The 26,197-nt window shown below is 43.7% G+C and overlaps 1 protein-coding gene across 6 annotated transcripts in view; it reads right to left on the reverse strand.

Moving 5' to 3' along the window:
- The window catches only part of ATE1 (arginyltransferase 1), a 143,752-nt gene that overhangs the window by 84,992 nt on the left and 32,563 nt on the right, over positions 1-26,197 (reverse strand). For all 6 annotated transcript variants that reach the window (XM_033942062.1, XM_033942065.1, XM_033942066.1 and 3 more), the window contains exons 5-6: positions 20,404-20,631; positions 11,524-11,732 (exon numbers count right to left, since the gene is read on the reverse strand). In XM_033942062.1, the coding sequence (XP_033797953.1) occupies positions 11,524-11,732; positions 20,404-20,631 (437 nt within the window). The remainder of the gene's footprint in view (positions 1-11,523; positions 11,733-20,403; positions 20,632-26,197) is intronic.

Raw genomic sequence — 26,197 nt, forward strand, 5'->3', positions numbered from 1 at the left:
ATGAGAAGAATGTCTCCTTGCAACAAATCCTGTTTGGTGAGTATCAATAATAAAAGGGAAAGCTTTTGCCAATCTTAAAGCCAATCATTTGGCAATAATTTTCCCATCCACATTTATTAATGAAATCGGACTGTAGTTTAAAACCAGAGTGGGATCTCTGTTTGGTTTTGGCAAAACAATAACCAAGGAATCTGCCATAGTACCTGAAATACAACCTTTAGTCAGTTGATATTGATATAAATTTAACAAATATGGTAAAAGAGTAATTTGAAATGACTTATAGAATTCTAGAGTATATCCATCACCACCTGGAGCGGATCCAGCTCTAAGAAATTTCAATGCTATTTCTAATTCTTTCAGAGATATAGGTTCTTCTAAACTTCTTTTATATGCTCAGGAATTTTTGGTCCATTAATTAAATTTAAAAATTCTAAACCATCTTGTTCTTTGCTTCTATAAGTCTCAGAAGAATATAGGTCCTTATAGAAAGTAAGAAACTTGTAAAATATGCTCATTTTTAGTATGCATTTCAACTTTATTATCTTTTATTACAATAATTTTTGTTTTCCTTTTTTTTGCTTTAAGATAGTTTGCTAGTAATTTCCCTGCCTTATTTGAATTTCCATAATACTGAGCTTGCTAATAAAACAAATCATTTCTTACAAACTTTGAAGATAATTCATTATACTTGGCTTTAGCTTTTAATAAAATTTGTAGTGTACTCTGTTCCCATCTGCTAATTAACTTATTTTCCAAAATCTTAATTTCTTTTTCCAAATCATAAAGTTGTTTTCTAATATAAGCCGAATATGAAATAATATGTCCTCTCATGGTTGCTTGAAAAGCATCCCACAACACCTCAATATTAATATCATCAGAGGCATTAATTTGAAAAAATTCAATTATTTTTAATTTGAAATCTTCAAGGAATTTTGAATCTGCAATCAAAGTATTATCAAACCTCCAAATCGGCTTAGCATCAACTTGCTCGTCCACTTATAATTCAATCCAAAACACCACCATGATCAGATAAAATGATAGGATCTATGATGGCTTTATTCACTTTCTGAGCTATTTTATTTGAAACAAAAATATAATCAATCCTTGAAAAAGAATTGTGAACCTGTTAACAAAAGGAAAATTCCCGATCACCAAAATGAAGAATACGCCATATATCTATCAAATCACAAGATTGAACCAAGTTATCTAAACCTAATGATTTCATAATCCTACTTGGATTCTTACCCACTATTGGATCCATTACAGCATTGAAATCTCCAGCCACCACTAAATTAGAGGCAGCCAGTGGGAGTAATAATTGTTGTAAAGTCTTAAAAAACTCCATTTGATTCGTATTTGGAGCGTAAACATTGAACAAATCAAGGGTATTATTTCCCATGCTCATATTGATATGTACCCACCTTCCTAAGGGGTCCGAAGCAACCATTTGGAAATTCGCTGAACACTTTCTACTAACTAAAATAGCAACCCCCGCTTTTTTCCCAACTGCTGAAGCAAAAAAACTTTTAGAGATTCAACCCCCTTCCAGCTTCCTAGATTCAATAATTGACAGATGCGTCTCTTGAATGAAATAAATATCAGCATTTTGCTTTTTAAGGAAATCTAATATTTTCTTCTTTTTAATCATGTGATTAAGGCCATTGACATTTAATGAAAAAAGCTTAATCATCATCTAAAATATGGAAATACCTATAATAGTATGCATGCTTAATCAACTTGAAATGACTAGACACCAGCACCTTCATGAAAACGAATAATAAATTAATTAAATAACAAACCCCTTCATTCCCTAAAATCATCTTTATCAATAATATAAAAGAATTCCCCCTCCCTAACCCACCCGAACCCTCCCTATAAATGGTTAAACTTGTAACACGCATAGGATATGTAAACCATTCACTCCCCCAGGCAACGTAAACTCCAATCCATTTTCTTATAAAAATGATAACATAAATCAATTCATTAATGCCATAAATATTCATACAACAATTCATTTGTTTCATAAAATAAATAATCATATTATCAATCAAATTCATGTTGACTATATAGATCAATTATACTACATCACAGAGACTTATTAATACTACAAATACTAGCATTAGAACTCATTTGATCCCCTTTAACTATATTCTTCTTCAAAACAAAAATTTTAAATATCTTCATAATATGCATTCTATATCTTGTTTAAAAGCTTTTTTTTTTTTTTAAAACAAATTTACACCACCCTAACACATTTTAAAATATATCATTAAAATCCCCTCATCCAATTCATTACAATGAAGACATTAAACACCTATTTTATATCCATCCTCATATTCAAATACTTATCATACTTGAGCATAGCACATACAATATTATAGTTGGAAAATCAAGTAAGTAATTCATAACTTCCATATTCCAAAATCAGCTAATGAAAGCAGCAATTAATCCTAGAATTATAACTAATAAGGAATAATCGCTGATACCTTCCTAAATCAATCACAACTGACACATCACACATACAGAACAATTAATATCAAAACAAATAAATTCCATGTGTCTAGATTATCCTAAAGGAAATAAATTAGTTCAAAAACATATTTAACTGTATTTCCTTGTAATCTTGTGACACCAATTGATAAAACCTAAACATGATTGATAGACAATACACTAAGACCAAATAACATACAACATTCAAGACATCACCAACACCATAAAACAAGTCACATACACAAAGGAAAGAACAAAGAAAAATAATAAATAGATATAATCAAATCCTATAACATCTTTGAAATAAAGTAAACTCCATTGGACATCATAAGAACACTATCATGGTGCAGCATATTCCTGTTCATCCTCTTCTTTTCTTCTTCTTTTGAAATACCTTCAAATAGACATTGGCTCTGAAGTAGCCAAAAAATCTCTCCGTTTTTCAGGATCCTCAAAATAAAGAGATTTATTCCCACTGGATACTCTCATCTTTGCAGGATAGTATAATCCATACTTATATCCTTTTTCTTTCAATTGAGGACGAAGCTGAAGGACTGCTGTCTTACAGCCACAGAGCTCTTTGCAAAATCCGGCAGGAACAATAATTTGGAGCCTTTATAATTTAAGTTTTTATCTGCCTTTGCTAATTTTTATATTTCAAAGGCTTGTTGAAATCTCAATAGCTTGAAAATAAGAGTTGTTAGCAGATCTTTGAAAAGGAATCCTATGTGCTCTTTCAAGGGGGTACTTAGAATTCAGTTGCAATAATTTTGGCAGCAAATTTTCCAGAAACTGAATTGGATTCCCCCCCTCCAAATTTTCTGCTAGCCCAATTATTTTTACATTCTTCCTCCTCCCGCGATTTTCATAGTCTACCAGCTGTTTTTGTAAATCTTTAATAACTCCGTTGTCATCTTTAGATTGGGCTGCCGTTAATTCCAACTGCTCCACTCTGTGTTCTAAAACGGCCATTCTCTGGTTAGCAATCTCCATCTGTTTATTTGTATTTAAAACTTCTTCCTTTACCTCTTGAATACTTTCAGCGTTCTTTTGAATCTGCTGCGATATTTTTTTAAGCTCAACCATAATTTCTTGTCTTTCAATCTCCTCCTCCTCCGGAAGTGGTGTTTTTGAGGGTGTCACATGATCATGTTTCACTCGCTTCGCCGTGCCGGCTGTCACAAAAGCCGCGTCAATTTTCCCTTGCCCCATACTGGCCATCTTCACACAGCCTGCGAACCACCCAAAACCACAATTATGGCGAAAATGGTATTTATAATCTTAAAACTGCTGCCTGGAAAAACAGAGCAACTCAATCACACCTCCATGTTTAGCGCGCTCCAAGCCACGCCCCCGACAGTACAAGTTCTTATCATCTCGTTACGTATTCTCTTAATTAAGAACATAAGAGTTGCCATACCGGGACAGACTAAAGGTCTATCAAGCCCAGTATCCTGTTTCCAACAGTGGCTGATCCAGGGAAGATCCCCCCAAAATAAAACAGATTTTATGCTGTTTAGCCTAGAAAAAAAGCAGTGAATATTCCCAAGTTTTTATAGATTGGCTCACCAGGATCACCCAAATTTCTAATCTCAGTTTATATTTGAGACATCCTTTTTTTCTTCCTTTTTGGAAGGGACAAAAAGGTCACCTCGGTTTATATTCGGATTTGTTTATATTCAAGTATATACGGTAACAGCTGATATTGGGCCTATATGAAAATCAAGACGCTGCAGTGAGAGCTGAATATGGCAACACTGATTGGTTTCCAATAAAACATGGCGTCAGGCAAGGATGCATCTCGTCACCTTACCTGTTCAACCTGTACAGTGAAAACCATCTTCAGAAAAGCAAATCTGGAAGAAGAGAGTGTCAGTTTCAAAGTTGGTGGCTGAAATATAAACAACCTGCTCTATGCTGATGATACAACGCTCATCCTCAGTAGAAAAGAAGACATGATGTATGAGGCTGAGAAAAGTCAAAGCCGAAAGTCATAACATGGGATTTAGAGCTGGAAGGCATCGGAAATCCTTTACAACTTCTATTCTAGCACCTGGGCTCACAAAGAAACAACTAGCAGGGAGGAAATATTCCGAAGAACAGAACTTGGTTGCTCTTCAATGAAGGCTCTCGACAAAGTATTCAAGGAGATGTTACTATGAGATAACACTCCTAACGAAGATCAGACATATTCATGCACTCATTTCTCAGTGGTCAGTTAAGGATGCGAAAGCTGGACATTACGGAAAGAAGATTGACTCATTTGAGCTTTGGTTTGGAGGATTTTATGCATGCCATGGACCACCAGAAGAACTAATAAATCGATTCTGGAAAAGATCAAACCAACTATGTCGCTCAAAGCCCAAATGATGAAGTTACGACTGTCTTATTTTGGTCACACCTTCAGAAGTGAAAGATCATGTTTGGGATGCTCGAAGAGACCAGGCAAAGAGGGCGACCTACAAGCAGATGACTGGACACGTTGAAAACAACCATGGAGATGACGCTGGAGGACCGATTTCTTTTTAGATCCACAATTCATCAAGTCACTACAACTCGAGCATGAGTTTATGGCACTTAACAACAATGTATACAGTAAGCAAATGATGAGTATGTGCAGAAGTGCATGAGCACGCACACACACAAGTGTAAGAACATAAGAATTGTCGCTGCTGGGTCATCATGCCCAGCAGTCTGCTCCCGTGGCGGCCCCCAGGTCAAAGACCAGTGCCCCGAGATCAGCCCTACTTGCTTACGTTCTGGTTCAGCAGGAACTTGTCTAACCTTAAGAACATAAGAACTTGCCCCCGCTGAGGCAGACCAGAGGTCCATCTCGCCCAGCGGTCCGCTCCTGCGGCGGCCCTTCAGGCCCATTGCCTGATCAGTGATCCCTGGTTATTCCTATACTTGCCTCTCACTCCTATCCCTGTACCTAACTCTACTCTTATCTGTACCCCTCAATCCCTTTGTCCTCTAGGAACCTATCTAAACCTTCCTTGAAGCCCTGCAACGTGCTCCTGCCTATCACAGCCTCCGGGAGCGCGTTCCATGTATCCACCACTCTCTGAGTGAAAAAGAACTTCCTAGCGTTTGTTCTAAACCTGTCCCCTTTCAACTTCTCCGAGTGCCCCCTTGTATTTGTGGTTCCCCATAATTTGAAAAATCTGTCCCTGTCTACCTTGTCTTGAATCCCTGGAGGTTGTTTTCCCCTATAACAGCCTCCGGAAGAGCATTCCAGCTTTCTACCACTCTCTGGGTGAAGAAAAACTTCCTTACGTTTGTACGGAATCTATCCCCTTTTAACTTTAGAAAGTGTCCTCTCGTTCTCCCTACCTTGGAGAGGGTGAACAATCTGTCTTTATCTACTAAGTCTATTCCCTTCAGTATCTTGAATGTTTCGATCATGTCCCTCTCAGTATTCTCTTTTCAAGGGAGACAAAAGAGATGCACTGCCCTCTACTGCCATCAGTCAAATGCTTACTTAATCCTAAGGAACACTTTAATCATAGGCAGAGAGCCAAAGGCACTAGAGTTCCCTCACTTTGCACTAGGTTTCCCGTTACTCTAGTTACAGATGTCCACATAGTCTCTCAGAGCATTTACCACCTCTTTTCCCAAAATCGCTCTGGATTTTAAAAAAAGTTAGACCTCTGCATTAAATTTGGCTCTTTATCCTTTCTGATCCTCGTTGTCTCTCCTCAGTCCTGTTTCTAGCTCTTGATTACTAGGTAAGCCTGAGATCAATTAGAGTCCTTGGTACCATAACAGGAAAAAGGCTCACAAAACTACTTATTCTAATATATAGCTACACTGAAACATAGAAAAGTAAAATCTATCCAGTCTGCCCATCCATGCCATCTACTTTCTCTTTCATTCCCTTACAGATCCTATGTGTTTGGGGAAAGTCTGGCTCACTGGTAGAGTTTCTGCAATCAGATCCCAGAGGGCAAGTCACTTAATCCTCCAGTGCCCACCGCTTTGAAATGCCAAAGCCACAAAAAGGTGGTATACTAGTCTTCAAAGCTTTCTTTAATTCAGATGCAGTCTTCATCTTCAGAATTCATCACCTTTTCCATGAAGTATTATTTCCACAGTTCTCTCCCCTCTAACCTCATTCCAAAGCTTCCTTTCAACTGTGGAGGTATTTTAAACATCCCTATTGTGTCTTCCCTCTTCCGCCTTATGACCATTTTAGTAGCTGCTCTCTGGACTGACTCCATCCTGTTTCTTTTGCAGGTGCAATCTCCAGAACTATACGCAGTGCTCTAAATGAGGTTTCCTTTTCCTACGGTTTCAGTTCCACTGCTCACTAGGCACATTAATGTACTATAGAGGGCAGACAGCCTCACTCCATTGGGAATTATTGGTGGTTTGTTTGCTTTTTAAGCCAGGGAAAGAGAGTCTTAGACACTCATATCACTCAAATACAGATGTGGAAACTCCAGCAAAGGTGCTGGCAAAATACCTAGCAAAAACTATGCCATTATTAAAGACCCACAGGGAAATACTTTTAAGCAAGGGGCATGTCTTGTGCCGGCGTGCATGGAAGAGGAGCAGAGTTTTCAGTTTATTTTCCCTGAGGAAGCCTTGAAGAGGCGAAACAAGGCACATGTTGTGATTGGGGCATGGCTGCTGGGTATTTCATCTTGTAATTTCCGTGCTGTTTTCATCAGAGTCTGGCCAGATATCTTCAATACAGCGATTCCAGACCATGGTTCCCAAGCTAAGTAAAACTTTCTGTTTTTGTTTTTCCTGTGCACAGTGATGGGTGGAGCACCCTTGTGATAATTACATTTCTGTGGTGGTGGAGTTTTTTTGCCAATGATATGAAAATAAACAGATTCAAATGCTAAATCGTTATTGATAGTTGACTGCTGATGTGTGAAAATTTTGAGACTTTTCTCTCCGCCCTTTTTTGTATGAAATGTTTATCGAGGAAGCACAGCCCATCTCTGGCGAGTAATATTTCTAATTTTTGTATAAATACTTTTAAAACCAATAGGAGGAAATATTTTTTCACTCAGAGAATAGTTAAGCTCTGGAATGCGTTGCCAGAGGTTATGGTAAGAGTGGATAGCGTAGCTGGTTTGGACAAGTTCCTGGAGGAAAAGTTCATAGTCTGACATGATCGAAACATTTAAGTACCTCACGGGACGTGTCGAAGTGGAAGATGATATTTTCTTTCTCAAGGGACCCTCGGCCACAAGAGGGCAGCCGCTCAAACTCAGGGGCGGAAAATTTAATGGCGACACCAGAAAGTATTTCTTCACAGAGAGAGTGGTTGATCATTGGAACAAGCTTCCAGTGCAGGTGATCGAGGCAGACAGCATGCCAGACTTTAAGAATAAATGGGATACCCATGTGGGATCCCTACGAGGGTCAAGATAAGGAAATTGGGTCATTAGGGCATAGACAGGGGGTGGGTAAACAGAATGGGCAGACTTGATGGGCTGTAGCCCTTTTCTGCCGTCATCTTCTATGTTTCTATGTTATTGAGAAAGACATGGGAGAAGCCACTGCTTGCATGGAATGTTGCTAATCTTTGGGTTCTGGCCAGGTACTAGGGACCTGGATTGGCCACTGTGAGAACGGCTACTGGGCTTGATGGACCATTGGTCTGACCCAGTAAGGCTATTCTTATGTTCTTATAATGGGGTGACAGGCTGCTGATAACATCAAGAAAGCATTACAGATAGGTGGTGTCACTATTCAATCCTTTGGCTACTTGGTTTGGCTCCCCTTCCAGGTTGTCTCTGATACCTGACACGCACTTCTCCATGTCTGATCTTGCATTTCAGGGATGGGTTTACTGGGAGTCAGGCAAGATGCCGGCATTCATCATCCCGAGGGTCACCCCTCCACCAGACCTCACAGTAAGCAGGTGGTCCTAATCACACAATACTATGTTAGTTATGGTGAGAAAACCCTCCCCCCCAATAAACTGTGGGTATCCAGTTCATCCATTATTTACCCACTGGATTCCATGGGTCCGGGAATCCATTCTCTAAGACTTTCCCTTTCAGTTCATAAACAAAACAATCTTAACTGGAAAATATGCAAATTAGTCTGTATGCAAATTTAGTCCATAACTCACCCTTACAGGGCCTTAACAAGTCCAAAGATTTAACACTCAGAGATTTCAGGGTTACCAGGTTTCACCTTCTCACCTGGGCATCGAGTACAGGGGAGAAAGTCAGCTTCTCTAGGGCAGTGGTCTCAAACTCAAACCCTTTGCAGGGCCACATTTTGAATTTGTAGGTACTTGGAGGTAAAACTCTTTATAGTTTATAAATCTTCCACCCTCACCCCCCCCAAAGGCCTGCATGTTCCCCCCCTTCTTTGCAGAATCCTACAACTTCCCCCATGGCCTCCCGGCCTTAGTTTCAACTAATTACCGTAGCCTGTAGAGAGAATCGCCAACGCTGTAGCGTTCCTTGCAGGCTGCCATCGGCCTCCGCAGCACATTCCCTCTGCCATGGTCCTGCCCCTCCTCTGATATCAGGGACAGGATTGTAGCAGAGGAAATGTGCTGCCGAGGACGACGGCGGCGGCAGCCTGCAAGGATCGCTACAGCACCGGCAATTATCTGAAGGTAAGAGCGGGAGGCCAGGGGGGAAGCCGGAGGAAGTTGCAAAGAACGGGCAACACTAGTACATACCGCAGACCGCAAAATAGTACCTGGTGGGCTGCGAGTTTCAGACCATTACTCTAGGGTGATCTATATTTCTACTTTCTGATCCCATGCCTCCCCCCTATCTCCATGGGGATATCCTTTCCCTTCGCCTGAGCCTCCAAAGCCATGTCCTCTTCCTCATCTACCCCTTCTCTTCCTAGGGATCGGTCCTTTATGGGCTCTTCCTTAGTTCCCCTCTTAACCCCCCAACCTTATTCTGAAAAGTTACACCTAAGTGGGGATAACATTTCCCAGGGGTTAAGCAACTTTTGGTGGTACTTCTGGCATAAAGGGAACGTCTGGGTCAGATGCCTAGGAAATTGTGTGTACTTTGGGAAGTCTTCAAAGGAGGGATTCAATTTGACTGTCTTCCTCTCAACCGGGCTCTTTGCTCGCTTATCACAACAAGAGCTGGTATCCCTAGATCAAGAGAAAGCATTTGACTATGTACCTGAAGTTTCACCCACACTGTCTTGAAGGTAGGTTTGAGGAGGGGGAGGGCAAGAGAGTTAAAATCTGAGCAGTTTATCTCCTTCATTATTTGGGGTAAAGGGTTTAAACAGTGATCGCTAGTTGTGTTACAAAGAAAAGAACTGTGAGCTTGATGAAATTACATGTTGGAAATATTTGAAATAAAAAAGTTAATAAAAATGTCTGGCTGAAATGCTTCTCTGTTACATCTACCATGTTTCCCTGAAAATAAGACCTAGTATGATTTGCGGGGTAGGTCTTAATATAAGCTCTAGCCCCAAAATAAGCCCTAGTTGGATGGACCCCTGAAGCCCCTCCCAAATGTCCCCGACACTTTCCGATTGGCCAGAGGCAATGCTTTCTCTCCCTCCCCCCCATGTGCAGCATCATTCCTCCCCTCCCTTCTCACCCATCCCCTTGCACAGCATCTTTCCATCCCTCCTTCCCATCACACAGCAAAACCCCACTGATCCTTCCACCATGAGGCCAACATACCTCCGTTCCACACAGCAGCGGCAGAGGAAAAGGAAGGCCACGAAGCAGCAGCCTGGTCAGTGCTGCCGCCGTTGCTGTTTGGAATGAAAGTATGTCGGCCTCGTGGTAGGAGGGTCATTGGGATTCTGCTGCACAGGAGGATGGGAGGGAGAGATGGAAAGATGCTGTGCAGGGGGATGGGTTGGCGGGGTCATCGGGGTTCTGCTGCACAGGGGGAATGGCTTTGTATTATCTGTTCCACAGAGATCTCAAGACTTTATTTTATTTCAGAAATGTTATGACATCTGAAATTCAGTTTGTTTAAGGATGATCTGTAACTTGTTTACTTGTTAACCATTTAAAGCTCTATTTTATAGGCAAATACGACCACATCACCAAAGCATACTTAGACTCACACTGGCTACCAATAAAAGCAAGATCTCAGTTCAAATTCTACTGTCTACTATACAAGGTAATACATGGAACAGCACCCAGCTACCTAAACAACAGACTACACCGTAACCTCTCACACAGATCAAGGAGAACCCAGAGCCTATTCACTCACCCCCCTCTCAAAGGAACACGACGAAAGAAACTATACGACAGCCTTTTAGCGACACAGGCAGCAAAGATCGATACTACCATCACCAATCTACTGACCAAATCAATAGACATTAAAGCATTCCGAAAAGAAATCAAAACTCATCTCTTCAAAAAACACTTCCCATCATCATAACCTCACAAAAGTTTAAGATAATGCTCTCATGACTACCCAAACACCACCACCAGCAACACCCGAATCCGAACAGTATTATCTCTACTCGTCTAAACAACAGAATCCGGACAATATTATCTCTATTCGTCTAAACAACCTATCACTATCTACTATCTACTACCAATTTATCCTGGAAAAGTCCAGAACAACAATTGTAACTTAACGCATTCTTGTTTATATGTACTGCAATGCTACTGGAAATGTCCAGTCTTCTAACTTGTAATCCGCTTAGAACCGCAAGGCACAAGCGGAATAGAAATCACTTATGTAATGTAATGTAATGTAAGATCTGGCATATAAGAGCAATCCTTAGATTAGATCTAACGCAACACAATGAAATTGCTTTCGGGGTTCTGCTGTACGGGGGGGGAATAGATGGGAGGGAGGGATAGAAAGATGCTGCATAAGGGGATGGGTGAGAGATGATTATTGTACACAAAAAATAAGACATCCCCTCCCCCCCCAAATAAGCCCTAGTGTGTTTTGGGATCCAAAATTAATATATGACAGTCTTATTTGGGGGGAAACACGGTATCATGGACTAGCAGGCTACACACATCTTTCAAGCTGCTACTGAATCTCCTGAAATTAATCCCGCCAAAGGCTCATTAGGGAACATGAGGTTTAAGAGGCTTCGTACCTCCAATCGATGGGCCACAGTCTCTGGCAAGGTCTCAAATATGAAATCTTCAATGGATTTCTGCTGACTGCCTTTGGCTTTTGAGGTGTCGGTGGCCTGGGGTTCTGTGGCAGAATCTTGCTGCCTTTGGAGCAGTTTCTGCAGTCTACGCTCTTTTCGGAGCTCCTTGGCTTTTCGGCATGGTGGTTTGTTTGGATCTGCACCTTTGCCTGGCACGGAAAGAGAACAAACAGCAGTAGAAGATTAACTGAGGTCTTACCCACTAAGGGATATGTAACAGTGCACGGATCCTCTTTTCTCAAAACCCTCATATATCAGTATAAAGAATTATCAAGCCATGTCATTTTAATCTGAAGGTAGATATGGATTACAGTCTTACTCAGGACCGACTTCTTTCTAAAGATTGTCAGTTACAGAAAGGAGAATCCTCAATGCTACGACACCATACACCTTTATAAATATAATGGGAGTGGGAAGCCAAAGGTCAAGATGAGACCTAAGTGCAGCTTCCAGAAGTATACTCAGGGACAGCAATGAACAGGAAGCCAGGCACCACCATGAACATGTAAGAAAAAAATCAATCCAAAACCTTTATCTTTTGGGGGCAATTTTTCCAAATGGCTTCATTTTGTGCATACCACTAAAGGACTGAACCTCTTTCCTACATTTGTACTGACTCATATGATGCAGCAAAGGTATTGGATCTATAGGAGAGGCCATATTCCAACATCACCATAACAGATTCTCTCAATTACTGACACATTTAATGGCCAATTTGTTCTTTTCCAGGGATAAACTGAAAAGCAGAGCAGTATGAAGTGGCACCAATATGAATGTTGAATTTATACTTAGCTGTCAATTTCCTTTCCTTGAATCCTACCAGAACAAGTCCAAACAAGTGGGTTAAGTCCCTCTGTGAACATAGGGGGTCAGGGATAAATAAAAGCCCAGAGCTAATGCCACTCCCCTTACAAGAGGCTGGTGTTGCCATCCATTCTATCTTCCACCAGATATTGCAGCAGACCATTCTCCCCTAGCAAGGCAGGTTTTCAATCAAGACCCCTGGCTCCCTCATCAACAGACAGACGCGTCCCAGGCTGCAGGTTGATCCCCAGGTTAAACAAGCTTCCAGGGCAAGTAAGGATTAAGAGTTGGACCGTCTCAAGTACAGCAGGGAGCAGTATGAAGCAGAACCAAAAGGATATGTATTATTTTTTTCCTTCTTACAGCTCTCAGCTTCCAAGGCCTGAAATAATGACGTCCAAGGCATCTGTAGCACTCCCATGAACCATCCTGACAGAGTCTCAAACTATTTTATCATCTTTTTGAAAATCCTCTTCCTACTCTGACCTTCTGTTTCCTTTCTTTACCTTGGCTGATGTGACTGAGGGAACAAACAGCAGGGCCTCAAAGCCTCCCGACATACACAGCTCTTGTGAAGCTGTGCAGAAACGCCAGGCCAATGACCACACTTCCTAGCATTGGCTTCCTGTGTTTTCTAACTCTGCTTTGAACAGTACTATCATGGAAAATCTCTTCCAAGGCGAGAGCTCACATCTGTCAGCCTGGGCTTCTTTAAACTGAAAATGACCTCTGGCACTGGTTGATGGCACTCGGGTGCAAGACCTCTGAATCCCATCCAAAACCACCACCAGAGGGAAGGAGGATTACTACTTGTTGAACCTTTCTGCTGACAATGTAAACTGTTAATTATTGCCTTTAAACAGACACATTTGCTTAATGTTTCAGTCCTTCTAACATAATAAATCACGGCCCATATCTTGAGTAGGTCAAGAACCCTCTTGGTAGGAAGCCTTTCCTGCACAAGGCTGCCATCTGCTGGTTGAGTCCTGCCACAGCACATAATGTTAGGCAACTTCAGCTTTTTAGGGCACAGATGACCTGATAAATAGCATAGAGATCACTGCCAATTTCATGTACCTTTCCCTCCTTTTAACACTCCAGATTCATTTCTAAATATTTATTAATGTGATTGGGATAATGCAATATCCGTGTACTCTTTACCCACACAGTCACTGGTAAGGGACAATAGCTCATAAATGTTCTCTCCATCAGAAAATGCAAAGCCAAAAAGCAAAAAGGAGTTGTGGCAGGGATGTTTCTGATATGACCATTTATTGAATCCATCAAATGTTGCAAAGTACAGACACAGAGTAAAACCCACATATGAGATGGAGCAGACACAACATGGTCCGTGTTTCGACTAAGACGCCTTCTTCAGGGTCCTGAAAGTGTGAAAATGTGTGTGAAAGAAATTGAATAATAAATACTGAAATATGTGAAAATATGAATGTAAATTGAAGTGAGGCTTAGGAATGATACAAATGTGACTAGTGCAATTGACACTTGGCAATGTGTGGCATGAAGAAAGGATGTGGATACACCAGTGAGAGAAAACCAGTGAATTTAAGAGGAATACAATTCAAGCTTTTAACCTGAGGTTTAATTAGACGATGAAAGGAGAGGATGATCATCTAATTGAACCTCACGTTGCCTCTTCCCTTATGGTCACGTAGTATCCACAGTACTCACACAATTTCTATTTATTTTCACTTCTTAAACTCACTGGTTTTCTCTCGCCGGTGTATCCACATCCTTTCTTCATGTAGCAACATCCCTTGCTACCAAATCCAGAGCAAGCAGTGACTTCCGCCATGTCTGTCTCAATAATGGTCCCTGTTCGAAAGAGCTTATAATCAAAAGGGTGACTCTATACATGCTGCTTAGGTGGGAATTACAAAGGGAATGATGAGGTGAGCTAGGGTAAGGGACTACAGAGGGAATGACAAACAGATATAGGAGCTTTAGAAGTGGATTGGAGTTTCAAAGAAGTGGGCTTTCAGCATGGATCTGAATTCTGCCACAGACAGAGCCCAATGTACCGAGTCAGGCAGTTTGTTCCAGACATATGGCACAGCAAAGCAGAATGTAACATATAATTATATAAGAATTGCCATAGTAGTGGGACAGACCAAAGGTTCATCAAGCCCAAGCTTCCAAAACGTAAAGTTGTGATTCACTTTTCAAGTGTCCATACTGGGGCTCCGTCGGTGACGTCACCCATGTGTGAGATTATGCTGCCTGTTTGTCCTGGGATAATTATGTTTTTATGAGTTTTCGTATGTGTGCTGCCACCACCACCATCACCTTGGTAAAGGTCCGAGGTGCTGTCGCCAGCTTATAACTGGAAGTGCTGTGGCAAGATGTGTAATTTCAAGGATCTTCTATGCTCCAGAAAAATGGGGATATGAAGATAAGCCTCTCTAAAATCCAGAGGCCAGAAATTCTTGTGGTGCTATGGAGGCAATCACTGACCTCACAGTTTCCATTCTGAAATGAGGAACTTTGAGGGCCGCATTGACCGCTTTGAGATCCAGGACTAATCTCCAGTATTTGGAGCCTCTCTTTCACATGATGATGTATATTGAGTATCTGCCAGAGCCCAAGTCGGACTCTGGGACAGGCTCTATGGCCACTATATCCAGCAATCTTTGGACAGTGGCTCCCTTTGTATGGTCTCCCTGCTGGAGAGTCCAAGAAAAATTCTAGAAGAGGCAATAAAACTTGAGTTTGTGCCCATCTCGCAGAATGTCCAGCATCCAGTGATAAGTGGTAATGTCCGTCCACTCCTCCAGGAATGCCGAGAGCCTCCCTCCGAACTGCTTTTTTGGGGCGGAAGTAGAACAGATTGTGGTCGCCTAGCTCCACCTAACTGCAGTTTGGTGTTCTGATAAGATCTTTGAACTGAGGAACCTCCGGAGAACGAGCATAAATGCCTGGAGGAGCAAAAACTAGAATGCCCTGGTCCTCTAGAACAGTGGTTCCCAACCCTGTCCTAGAGGACCACCAGGCCAATCGGGTTTTCAGGCTAGCCCTAATGAATATGCATGGAGCAGATTTGCATGCCTGTCACATATATTATATGCAAATCTCTCTCATGCATATTCATTAGGGCTAGCCTGAAAACCTGATTGGCCTGGTGGTCCTTCAGGACAAGATTGGGGACCACTGCTCTAGAAGACCGAGGCCTGCAGTCCGACAAGGACCTAGGTTTACGGTTCTGCACACTAGCCATAAGACCTTCCAGACCATTACCGAACAGTAATTGCCTCTTAAAGGGTAGTTTACTGAGCCCATCTGACTACGGGAAGAACAATGAACTGGATGACATTAAAAAGCGAAACCACCTTCAGACAAAAGAAGGGAACCAGCTGCAGCACGACCTGCTCACAGAGAACTCCAGGAAGGGAGGCCTACACGAAAATGCGTCTTTCTGAAGTAATGGCTACCAGGAACACCACCTTAAGAGTAGTAGCAGTAGCCGAGTAGCCGAGAGGCTCAAAAGGAGGATGAATGAGCATGGAAAGAAACAAATTGAGATCCCAGGCTGGAACCGAAGGCTGAACTGGAGGCTGGAGCAATTTCGCCACTCTCAAGAATTGAATCACATCCAGAGAACAGGCCAAACACCAACCATGCAACAGACTGCGAAAAGAAGACAGCCACAATCTGAACCTTGAGGGAGGACCAGACAATGCCCCACTCCAGGCCATCCTACAAAAACTCCAAGATGTGAGGCAAAGGCGTGCAAAGGGGAACCATGCCATGAGCACAACACCACTCCTCAAAAAGACACAAAATGTGCACATAAGCTCGAGAGGTGGAAAGTCTCCGAGAACCCAAGAGGGTGGAGATCACCTTATCAGAATATCCTTTCTTACCTAGGCGTTCCCTTTCAAGAGCCAAGCTGTAAGACAAAAAGGACCCGGATCAAACATTGGAATGGGATCCTGAGTCAGAAGGTCGGGCGAGAGGAGCAGAGGAAGAGTATCTGCCACAAGAAGATGAACCAGACTTGCGTACCACAGGCGCCTGGGTCAGACTGGAGCCTCCAGGATCATGTGGCCTATGTGCCAGGCAACGCAAAGAAAAACTCTTCCCACCAGTGGCCACAGAGAAAAGACATATAGTAGGCCATCCATCAGCCGAGCCTGCACCAGAGCATCCAGCCCCTTGGCCTAGTAATCCCTGCACTGATTGAAGAATCTCGGTGCTTTGGCATTGACACTCATGGCCATGAGGTCCAAGACTGGCCGGCCTCATGACGGAACAATCAACTCGAAGGCTTCCAGACCGAGACACCACTCGCCATGATCCAGCATATGACGACTGAGGAAATCCACCTGGACATTGCCCACTCCCGCTATGTGGGAAGCTGAGATGTCCAGACGATGAGCCTCTGCCCTTTCCATGAGAAGAGTTACCTCCTGCAGTACCAGATGACTCTTGGTTCCCCTCCGACGATCGACATAAGCTACTGCCGTGGCATTGTCCAAGAGAACCCGAGCCGACTTGCCCTCTAGCAATGACTGGAAAGCTACTAATGCCAACTGAATGACTCTGGTCTCCAGAAAATTGATCGACCATGATGCTTCAACCAGCGACCAGCTCCCCTGAGCTAAGCGACTGCGACATTGAGATCTTTAACCAAGGAGACTGGCGTCCGTGAGACGCACTGTACACTGGGGCTGATCTAGATTCACTTCCTGAACCAGACTGGAAGACTGTAGCCACCAGCGCAGGCTGCAATGAACTAACCTCCGAAGAGGGACAGGAAAGTCCAGATCATAAATCATAGCGACCACCGCCAAAGAAGAGTATACTGAAGGGGATGCATGTGAGCCCAAGCCCACCTGACTACTTCCAGGGAGGCCGCCATCTACCCCAAACCTGCAGAAAATCCTATGCCCAAGGGAAACGACAATCCATCAGGGAGTGAATCTGCGAATGCAATTTCAACACCCGGGCCTTGGGAAAGAATACTTTCCCCAAACTAGTGCTGAAGAGAACTCTGAGATACTCCAAGTGCTGAGACGGAGTCAATTGGCTTTTGGAAAGGTTAACTACCCAGCCCAGCAACTGCTGAAACTCCACAATCCGAGCCGTGACCTGGGCGCTCTCCTGAAAAGACCTTGTTTGAATCAACCAGTCGTTCAGATAGGGATGAACCAGAATGCCCTCCTTGCGTAAGGCCGCTGCCACCACTACCCTAATCTTAGTGAAAGTTCCCAGAGCCATGGCCAGACCAAAAGGAAGTGCACAAAACTGATAGTGCTTTCCCAAAATCACAAAGCGAGGGAATCTCTGATGGGAAAACCGAATCTGAACATGCAGGTAGGCCTCCGTCAGGTTGAGAGAAGTCAGAAATTCCCCAGGTTGAACAGTGAGAATTACGGATTTCAGGGTCTCCATATGAGAAGACAGAACCCGAAGCACCCTGTTGACACCTTTCAAATCCAAAATGGGCGCATTCAGGAAAATGGGACACCGTAGAGTCTGTTAAGGTCTGAACCAACTTGTCCAAATCCACACAAAACAAGAAAGACCCCTGAAAGGGAAATTCGTCAGCTTAGCCTTAGATGCCACATCTGCCGACCAAGCCCGGAGCCACAGGGTACGACGAGCAGCCACCCTGAGAACCAAGGACATAGCCGACACCCGCAACAGATCATACATGACATCCGAGGGATAAGAAGCACCCATCTCAAGTTGGCTACTTCCTGTTCCATCAAGGACGTCATCAGACTCTTGGTCAAGGATATACTCAGCCCAATGAAAACAGGCCCGAGCCACCAGACCACCACACATTGCCACCTGAACTGCTAGGGCAGTGACATCAAAATTTTGTTTAAGGAGAGACTCCAACCTAAGCTTCTCCGAGTCCCGCAAAGCTGAGTCGCCCTCAACCGGCACCGTATGCCTTTGTGCAATGGCTGAAACCACCGCATCCACCATTGGTGACTTCAAGGTATCCCTATCCCTCTCCGGGATGGGATACAGGTGATCCATAGAGCACGCAAAACGAAAGGGCGACTCCGGCACCTTCGACCGCGTAAGCACAATATCCTGATGCAAAGGAAAAGAGTGGGAGGCTGAGCAGATCCCCCGAAGCAGGGGTTCCACCACACGCAGGGGCTCCTTCATGTCTTCCTCGAAGCGCAACACTGAGGAAACCTGAAGAATAAATTCCTGGAGCTCTTCCCGCTGAAAGATACGCACCACAGATATATCTTCACCAGCTGGCAGAACAGAAAAACCGCCACCAGCAGCATCCGTCCCCCTGAGAGGATCCTGGAGGTCCACCAAGAGGTCCAGGTCCTCATCAATCGACAACTGCTCTCCATATAAAAAATCATCGTCTCAAGAGACCTTCAGCCGATTGGACAAAAGAGGAGACAGGGGACAAAACAAATGGTGAGGGGGACCGAACCGGAGTGGACGCAGAAGGACCCCCCCCCCCCGGGGTGGAAGCAGGACCCCCGGCTGCCTGAAGATAAGCCTTATACAAGGCTAAAACAAAATCAGGAGAAAAACCCCTGGCGGCCCAATGGGACTCACTGCCAAAGCAGTGGACCCAGTAGAAACAGGGGGAAAGTCACCCTAAGGCTGCAGAAAAAATGGAGGTGTTTCCCGCCAAAATCAGAGCAAAACCCGCAGAGAAAAATGCCCCCAAGGCCTGTAGCAGCTGAGAAGCCGGAACAGCCCCAGCTGCTAAAGCAGGCAAGCCAGCAGCAGTGGTAAGGGAGTCCCCAGCCGCTTCGGCAGTAAGGGAAACCTTATTTCCTTGACCATCAGCAGCTGAGGAAATCCCTGGCTTCCCCGCTGCCAGCATGCGAGGCACTTACGAAGGGGATCCCTGGAAGCCAGCACACCGTGAGCACAGGCCAGCCGCATCGACCTCGCGTCTGGAGCACAATGAGCACTTTTCCCAATACGCGACCTAGTTAAGAAAAGAGTGCCAGTTAACAATAAAAATCAATTACAGTCAATTGAAGGCTCCCTTCAGACTGGCACTGACTCAGGATTTTGTTTTTTTTTGTTAGAACAAACTCTACTGGCTCTCTAAGCCTTGCCGATATCGGTGACAAAGCTTACAGCTGAGGCACCTCTACAAAATTTTGGGGAGGTGGAGGAAATGGGGAGAGGGACTCAACTCGTGACCCGTTGAGTGTGACACCCCTGAGGTTGGATGGACCCCCGAAAGGGTCTCCCCAAGCTCAGTCCAGCATCAGACGGGGACAAGAAGGCCACTAAACAACTTCCAACAGCCCTACAATAACTAAGCGAAGACTGGCACAGCTTACCACACCTGCTGAGACTGAGAACAGACTGGTTAGACTTGTGTATTACAGCCAAAAGGTTTTGTCTCAGTCTCCACCTGATGGTCATGGTGAGCTATAACCCATCAGTGAAGTGGGCTAGTCTGGAGAGTTGCTAAAGAAGATAAAATTTTGGGTGGGTTTGAGTACAAATTGAGCAGATCCGATCAGGTGGTGACATGTCCTATGTCTTCTACATCTTGTCAATGCAGAACTGCTGAGATCACATGACTAATGATCTTCTATGCTTAGACTTCAGACTGAAGGACAGGCACAAACGTGACACACAGCCCATCTCTTAACAGGAGGGAAGGGCTGAAGAGGAAAGACAGACACAGTACCCTGACTGGACACAGTGCTGGCCACAAATTCTTTATATTTGCAACCTCTTCCATCCAAGGCTTGCAGCAATGAGGCCCATTCCCCATCTCAACTCTGAAAGATTCTTTCCGCCAATACTCATTGCTGAGCAAAACTACTGTGTGGTGTCTCATGTCAGAGTAATCGAAGAGTAGCATTATTACTGAACTGTAGCACTGATCAAGTCTTTCTCAGACTGTTGGCCACTAGTGGTGCACACAGTCTCCACTCTACCCTGCTGAGTGCAGTAGGAAGAAAATAGCAAAGGGACGTTCTGATCCTTCTTCCCGAGCTTGTGCCTTTCACATTGCGATAGGTACTGGGCACCGTTCTCACTCACCTGCTTTCGGTGCAGCCGCAGATGTAGATGTAACAGCAACTTCAGGACAAAGCAAAACCTCCTGCTCTCTGCTCAAAGCACAGGCTTTATCTTTCACCCAGCCTTCTTCTCCAGTGTCGTTCTGATCAGCTTCTAGCAGTCTTAGCTCTGATTCACTGACTGCCATGTCATCTTTTGATTTAAAGCTGGGGGAAATGAGAACCTCGCCATGAGATTCCATTGGCTCACCTGCAAGGGGTGGGGGAGGAGAAAGAGTACAGATAATGTTTAAAGAAACATTTGACAGGTGGGCAAGTCACTTAATTCCCCCCTGCCCCAGGTACATTAGAAAGAGTGTGAGCTCACCAGGACAGGGAAAATTGCTCAAATACCTGAATGTAAACCACTTAGACTGTAAGTGATATATAAACACTAAAATAAATAAAATAGAAATAAATGCCTTTTAGCACAAATTTTACAAATTCAATGTCTAACTATGATGGCAAAGTGTTTCCGATATAAACTCATTTTTTGTAAATCATTCCGAGAGCAGAGAAGAGGACAATTCTCTGGGTACAGGTACATTATTTTGTTCTGTGCTTAAGATAAATTGTATGTTCCTTTGTAATACTGGGCTTTCCCTGCTCCGGTGCATCATAGGATGCATGGGGAGGGGCCTAAGGTCCTTTTTTTTTTTTTTTTTTTTTTTCAATTCTTTATTCAGTTTTAAATCAAACAACAAGTGCACAAACATATATCATAAATTGATTCCAATATAGCACTATAAAATCTAACACATATAATCTAATAGACCATTAAAGATAAAACCCTACCCGCCCACCATTCATTAATTATTCTATAAAATATATTATATTATTATTATAAACATAATTTTATAAATTTTCTCCCCAAATCCTCCCTCCCCCCTAAGTGTGCATATAATAAATCTAAAAAAGGAAAAAAATGATGCCTATTCATTACAATACTTTTCCAATGGGAGTTGTCTTAGACATCTGAGCCAAACAGGGACTTGTATCGGGATCGAGGAAGAAGCCTAAAGAAGTCCCTGTTGGGTCAGACACCTAAGATCCCTACGCTGGATTTTAAAAAGAGTTCCAGGACAATCTGGGAAAATATAGACTGGTAAGTGTGACTCCCCCAATTATAGATCCAGCATCCATCTCCCCTCCCTTTCACCCTGTGAGTCCAGCATACATGTCCCCTCCTCTCCCACCCCCCAATTACAGTCCACTATCCATGTGCCCTTCCTCTTCCATCCTCCAGATCTGCCCTCTCTCTCTCTCCAATTGCCCCCTCGATTGCCATCCTGCTCCTTACCCGACAACCTCCCTCCCTCCCCCTCACGAGTCTGGCCTCTGATCAGCCCATGTGGAGCCGGTATCTCTTACCCAGCACTGACTGCCAGCAGAGGCAGTGCTGTAAATAGACTGCTTGCGGCTGGCCCCCGAGCCTTTCCTCTGCTGTGTGGGGGGACCGGCTGCAAGCAGCCTGTTTAAAGCACTAACTCTACTGACTGACCGTCATTGCTGCTTTGGGAGTGCCCTTGGATAAGAGATACCGGCTTCACACGGGGAGGAGGGGGGTCTATTGGAGGCCATACCCGCACGGGGAAAGGGGAGGGAGGACCAGGAATGTGGGAGACAAAAGATCTGTGAACAATCCTATACAGCTAGATGGGAAATTTTGTACAAATTCTGTGCTGCACAGAATTCCGCCAGGAGTATTACAATGAACATCATTTGGCTCCTGTCATAAGAACATAAGAATTGCCCTACTGGGACAGACTGAAGGTCCATCAAGGCCAGTATCCTGTTTCCAACAGTGGCCAACCCAGGTCCCAAATACCTAGCTAGATCCCAAGTAGTAAAACAGATTTTATGCTGCTTATCCTAATAAGCTGTGGATTTCCCCAAGTCATCTCAAAATGGCCTATGGACTTCTCTTTTAGGAGATTATTCAAACCTTTTTTAAACCCCGCTAAGCTAACTGATTTCACCACTTTCTCTGGCAACAAATTTGAGTTTAATTACAAGTTGTGTGAAGATATAATTTCTTCAGTCTGATTTAAATCTACTATTTAGTAGCTGCATTGCTTGCTTCCTAAATAGTAAACAAGCGATTCCCATCTACTCTTTCCACGCCACTCATTATTTTATAGACCTCTTTCATATCACCCCTGAGCCATCTCTTCTCCAAGCTGAAGAGCCCTAGCTGCTTTAGCCTTTCCTCAGAGGGAAGTCGTCCCATCCCTTTGATCATTTTGGTCACCTGTCTCTGTACATTTTCTAATTCCGCTATTTCTTTTTTGAGATATGGCGACCAGAACTGCACACAATATTCGAGATGCGGCTGTACCATAGAGTGATACAAGGGCATTATAACCTTTTCATCTTGGTTTTCCATTCCTAACACTCTATTTGCTTTCTTAGCAGCTGCCACACAGTGAGCTGAGGGTTTCAACATATCCTCACCAATGACATAAAGATCATTTTCCTGGGCAGTGACTCCTAACACAGAACCCAGCATCACATAGCTATAGTTCGGGTTCCTCTTTCCCACATGCATCACTTTGCACTTGCTCACATTAAACCTCATCTGCCATTTTGACGTCCAGTCTTCCAGTCTCACAAGTTTCTCTTGCAATTTAGCAACTTTGAACAACTTTGTGTCATCAACATACTTAATTATCTCTCTAGTTATTCCCATCTCTAAATCACTGATAAATATGTTTAAAAGCAGTGGTCCCAGCACAGACCGCTGGGAAAGCCAACTATTTACCCTTCTCCATTCTCTGTTTTCTGTCTTTCAACCAGTTCTTAATCCATAATAGGACATTATCTCCTATCCCATGACTCTCTAATTTCCTCAGCAGTCTTCACAAACAAAGTAAGAGAGAAGATCTCTATGGCATTGTTCAGAGAGACATGGGCGCCAGAACAGGGAAGGGGGGCACAGAGGCCATGGCCCTCTCCCCCAATTTGATCCCTGGTGGTCCAGGAGAGCAGTGGGCAGGAGCGAGCTTTCCGTGCTCCTGCCAGCTGCTAACCCAGTTGGTAGTAGCTGATTTCTTTTGTTGCTGAGCAGCAATCAACAGGAATGTGCTTTGGCGTTGCCTGCTTGGTGCTCAGCGGTTTCTTTGACTGAGTCTGACAGGGGAGGGAGGAGGGAAGAAAGGGGGCTGGGTGAAAAGCCTGACAGGGGTTGGGAGGGAAGGGAGCTGGGTGCAGAGTCTGACAGGGGAGGAAGGTAAGGAAGGGGGCAAGGTGAAGAGCTTGACAGGAAAGGGAGGGGGGCTGGGTGCAGGAGGTAAGGAGTTGGGAAGGCATGGAGGACACATGCTCAGGGGGTTGGGAAAGACAGATACTGCACGTATTGGGAGGGGGTTGGGAAGGACAAATGCAGGCTGGGGGGAGGGGTTAGGAAAGGAGGAAAAGAGAGATGCTACACAGGGGAGAGAAATAAATGCTGCTGGTGGGAGAGGGAAAAGGATCAGAGAATTGTTGGACACAGGTATGTGGCGTGAGAGGGAAAGAAAAAAAGGGAGAATTGTTGGACATGATAGTGGTGGGGAGGAGTGAGGGAGAAATGTTACACTGGTAGGAAGGAGAGATGACCCAAAAAGGGAAAGAGGGGAGAGAGAGACTGCAAAAAGGAGAGGAGAGAGATGTTAGACTTTGGGAAGAGGGAGGGAAGGAGAGAGAGATGCCAGACCATGGGAGAGAAGATTCCAGGCTAAGGGAAGGAGAGGAGAATGATGCCAGACCATATGAGGGGAGAAGGGGAAGATAGAGATGTCTGACCATGGGAGAGGGATGGAGGAGAAGGGGAGACAGAGGGAGGAGATGGTGCACAGCGATGGGTGCGACAGGGAAGAGATAAGAAGAAAAGCTTCTTATAGATGGATGGGAAGACATGGAAAAGTAGATTTTGAGAAGAGAGCAGAAAAATGGAAGAAAGTTGAATGTTAAAAGTTAATGCTAAAGATGGATGTATGGCAGAAAGTGAAGGAGAGAAAAACAGCAAATGGATAAGGTGGCCCTGGATACACAGCTAAGAGCACAGATAGAAGGAAGTGCAAACAGAGACTGGGAAAGATGGCTTGAAAACCAAAATCACCAGGCAACAAAGGTAGGGGAAATGATTTTATTTTAAGTTTAATGATTGAATTGTGTCAGTTTTGAAAAATGACATCTGCTGTCTATATTTTGCACTGTTCAGGAAGAAATGCATTTGTTTCTATTTCTCTGGGGTTGTACTGCATGCAGAGTCTTAGGGTTTCGTTTGTATATATTAGTACTTTTAGTTTTTGATTCCGTATTTGTATAGGGGTTATCTGTGTTGTGCATGTGTGGCAGAAATGAATGTTGAGAAACATAGTGTGCTTTGTGTAGTTTAATTTTGTGGTCAACCATTATGTACACTTCTCCCTCCCTATCTGCGGTTTTGCTTATTCACGATTTTTCAGAAGCTGACTCCGCCCCCCCAAAATTACATCATCATTAAAGTTCTTTTTCCTTTTACAGTACCGATAAAAAAGTGTATCGCTTAACATTCACTCTGAAAATCGCTGCTTTCATGCTTTCTCCCACAAATTCGCTGCTTCCATGCTTCCCAGTGTGCACTGAGAAAAACGCTGCTTCCCAGCATCCATAGAGAGAAAAGCTTCTTCCCCGCATGCCTGCCCTGAAATCGCTGGTTGCCTGCCCAGAAATCGCTACTTGCTTGCCTGCCCAGAAATTGCTGTAGAAGTTTCCAAGTTTATATAAGGACAATAGGATTTTACTAGACACATGGCAGACATTGAAATATATAAATAATTTGACAATACTTATTCCAATACGTAAATCCACCTGTTAGTCCTTCTGGCTAAACTGTAAGATTTAAATTGGTGGATTTAAGGTCATCTGGAAGCACTGGATGAAGGCAGGTATATGCACTTTGGAGGATGTAATAACAGATGGTAAGCTGCTTGACATTTCACGAACGCAACACAAATTTGGCCTTAATAAATCACAAAATTACAGATGGTTGCAGTTGAAGCAGGGCATTCAGGAGGGGTTCCCTGAGTGGAAAAATCTTACAAATCAGTATAGCTTGCCGATTTTATGTTTTCAGGTGGACTTCTTGGGGCACCAGGCCGCTAAGTGGTATAAATTCATATCAGAATTTTTGAATAAGAAACCAAAAGCTAGTCTTTGTGACATTTAGAGCATTGAGATAAAGCATCAGATTACTGCGTCTCAATGGCCACGAATTTGGGCTTGGAGGATGAGATGTACAGTATCTGCATCCATGAGACAATCTTGTTTTTTCTTATTACATAGAGCTTTTTGGACCCCTGTTCGATTACATAAATTAGATCAGGGGTGTCCAACCTTTTGGGTTCCCTGGGCCGCATTGGCCGAAAAAATTGTTTCTGGGGCTGCGCAAACGCTGCAGGAAGACAGAGGAGGGAGCCGGCAATACAGTACACACCCGAGGGCAGCAGAGAAAAGCACTGCATCGCACTTGACCAGGGCCGCCCAAAATACTTCACGGGGCTGCCCCAGAATTAGATAGTTCCAAGTCACTGTCATCTCGAAGCTGGGACTTTGGATCATTTAGTATACTATTGTCCCTTGATACTGCAGTTTTGGAGGTCTATTTGGAATCAAGTAAATCATTTATTAGAGAATCCAGTGGCTTTATCGTATGATACTATTTTATTTGGTACACTTATGAGAGCTAAAAGTCAATTATCTGTGAGCTACTTTTTGTAATGACAGGGGTTGCCATGCAATTCATTTTAAGAAAC

This window comes from Geotrypetes seraphini, chromosome 4 (genome assembly GCF_902459505.1).
Source record: "Geotrypetes seraphini chromosome 4, aGeoSer1.1, whole genome shotgun sequence".
In the NCBI taxonomy this organism is placed as follows: domain Eukaryota; kingdom Metazoa; phylum Chordata; class Amphibia; order Gymnophiona; family Dermophiidae; genus Geotrypetes; species Geotrypetes seraphini.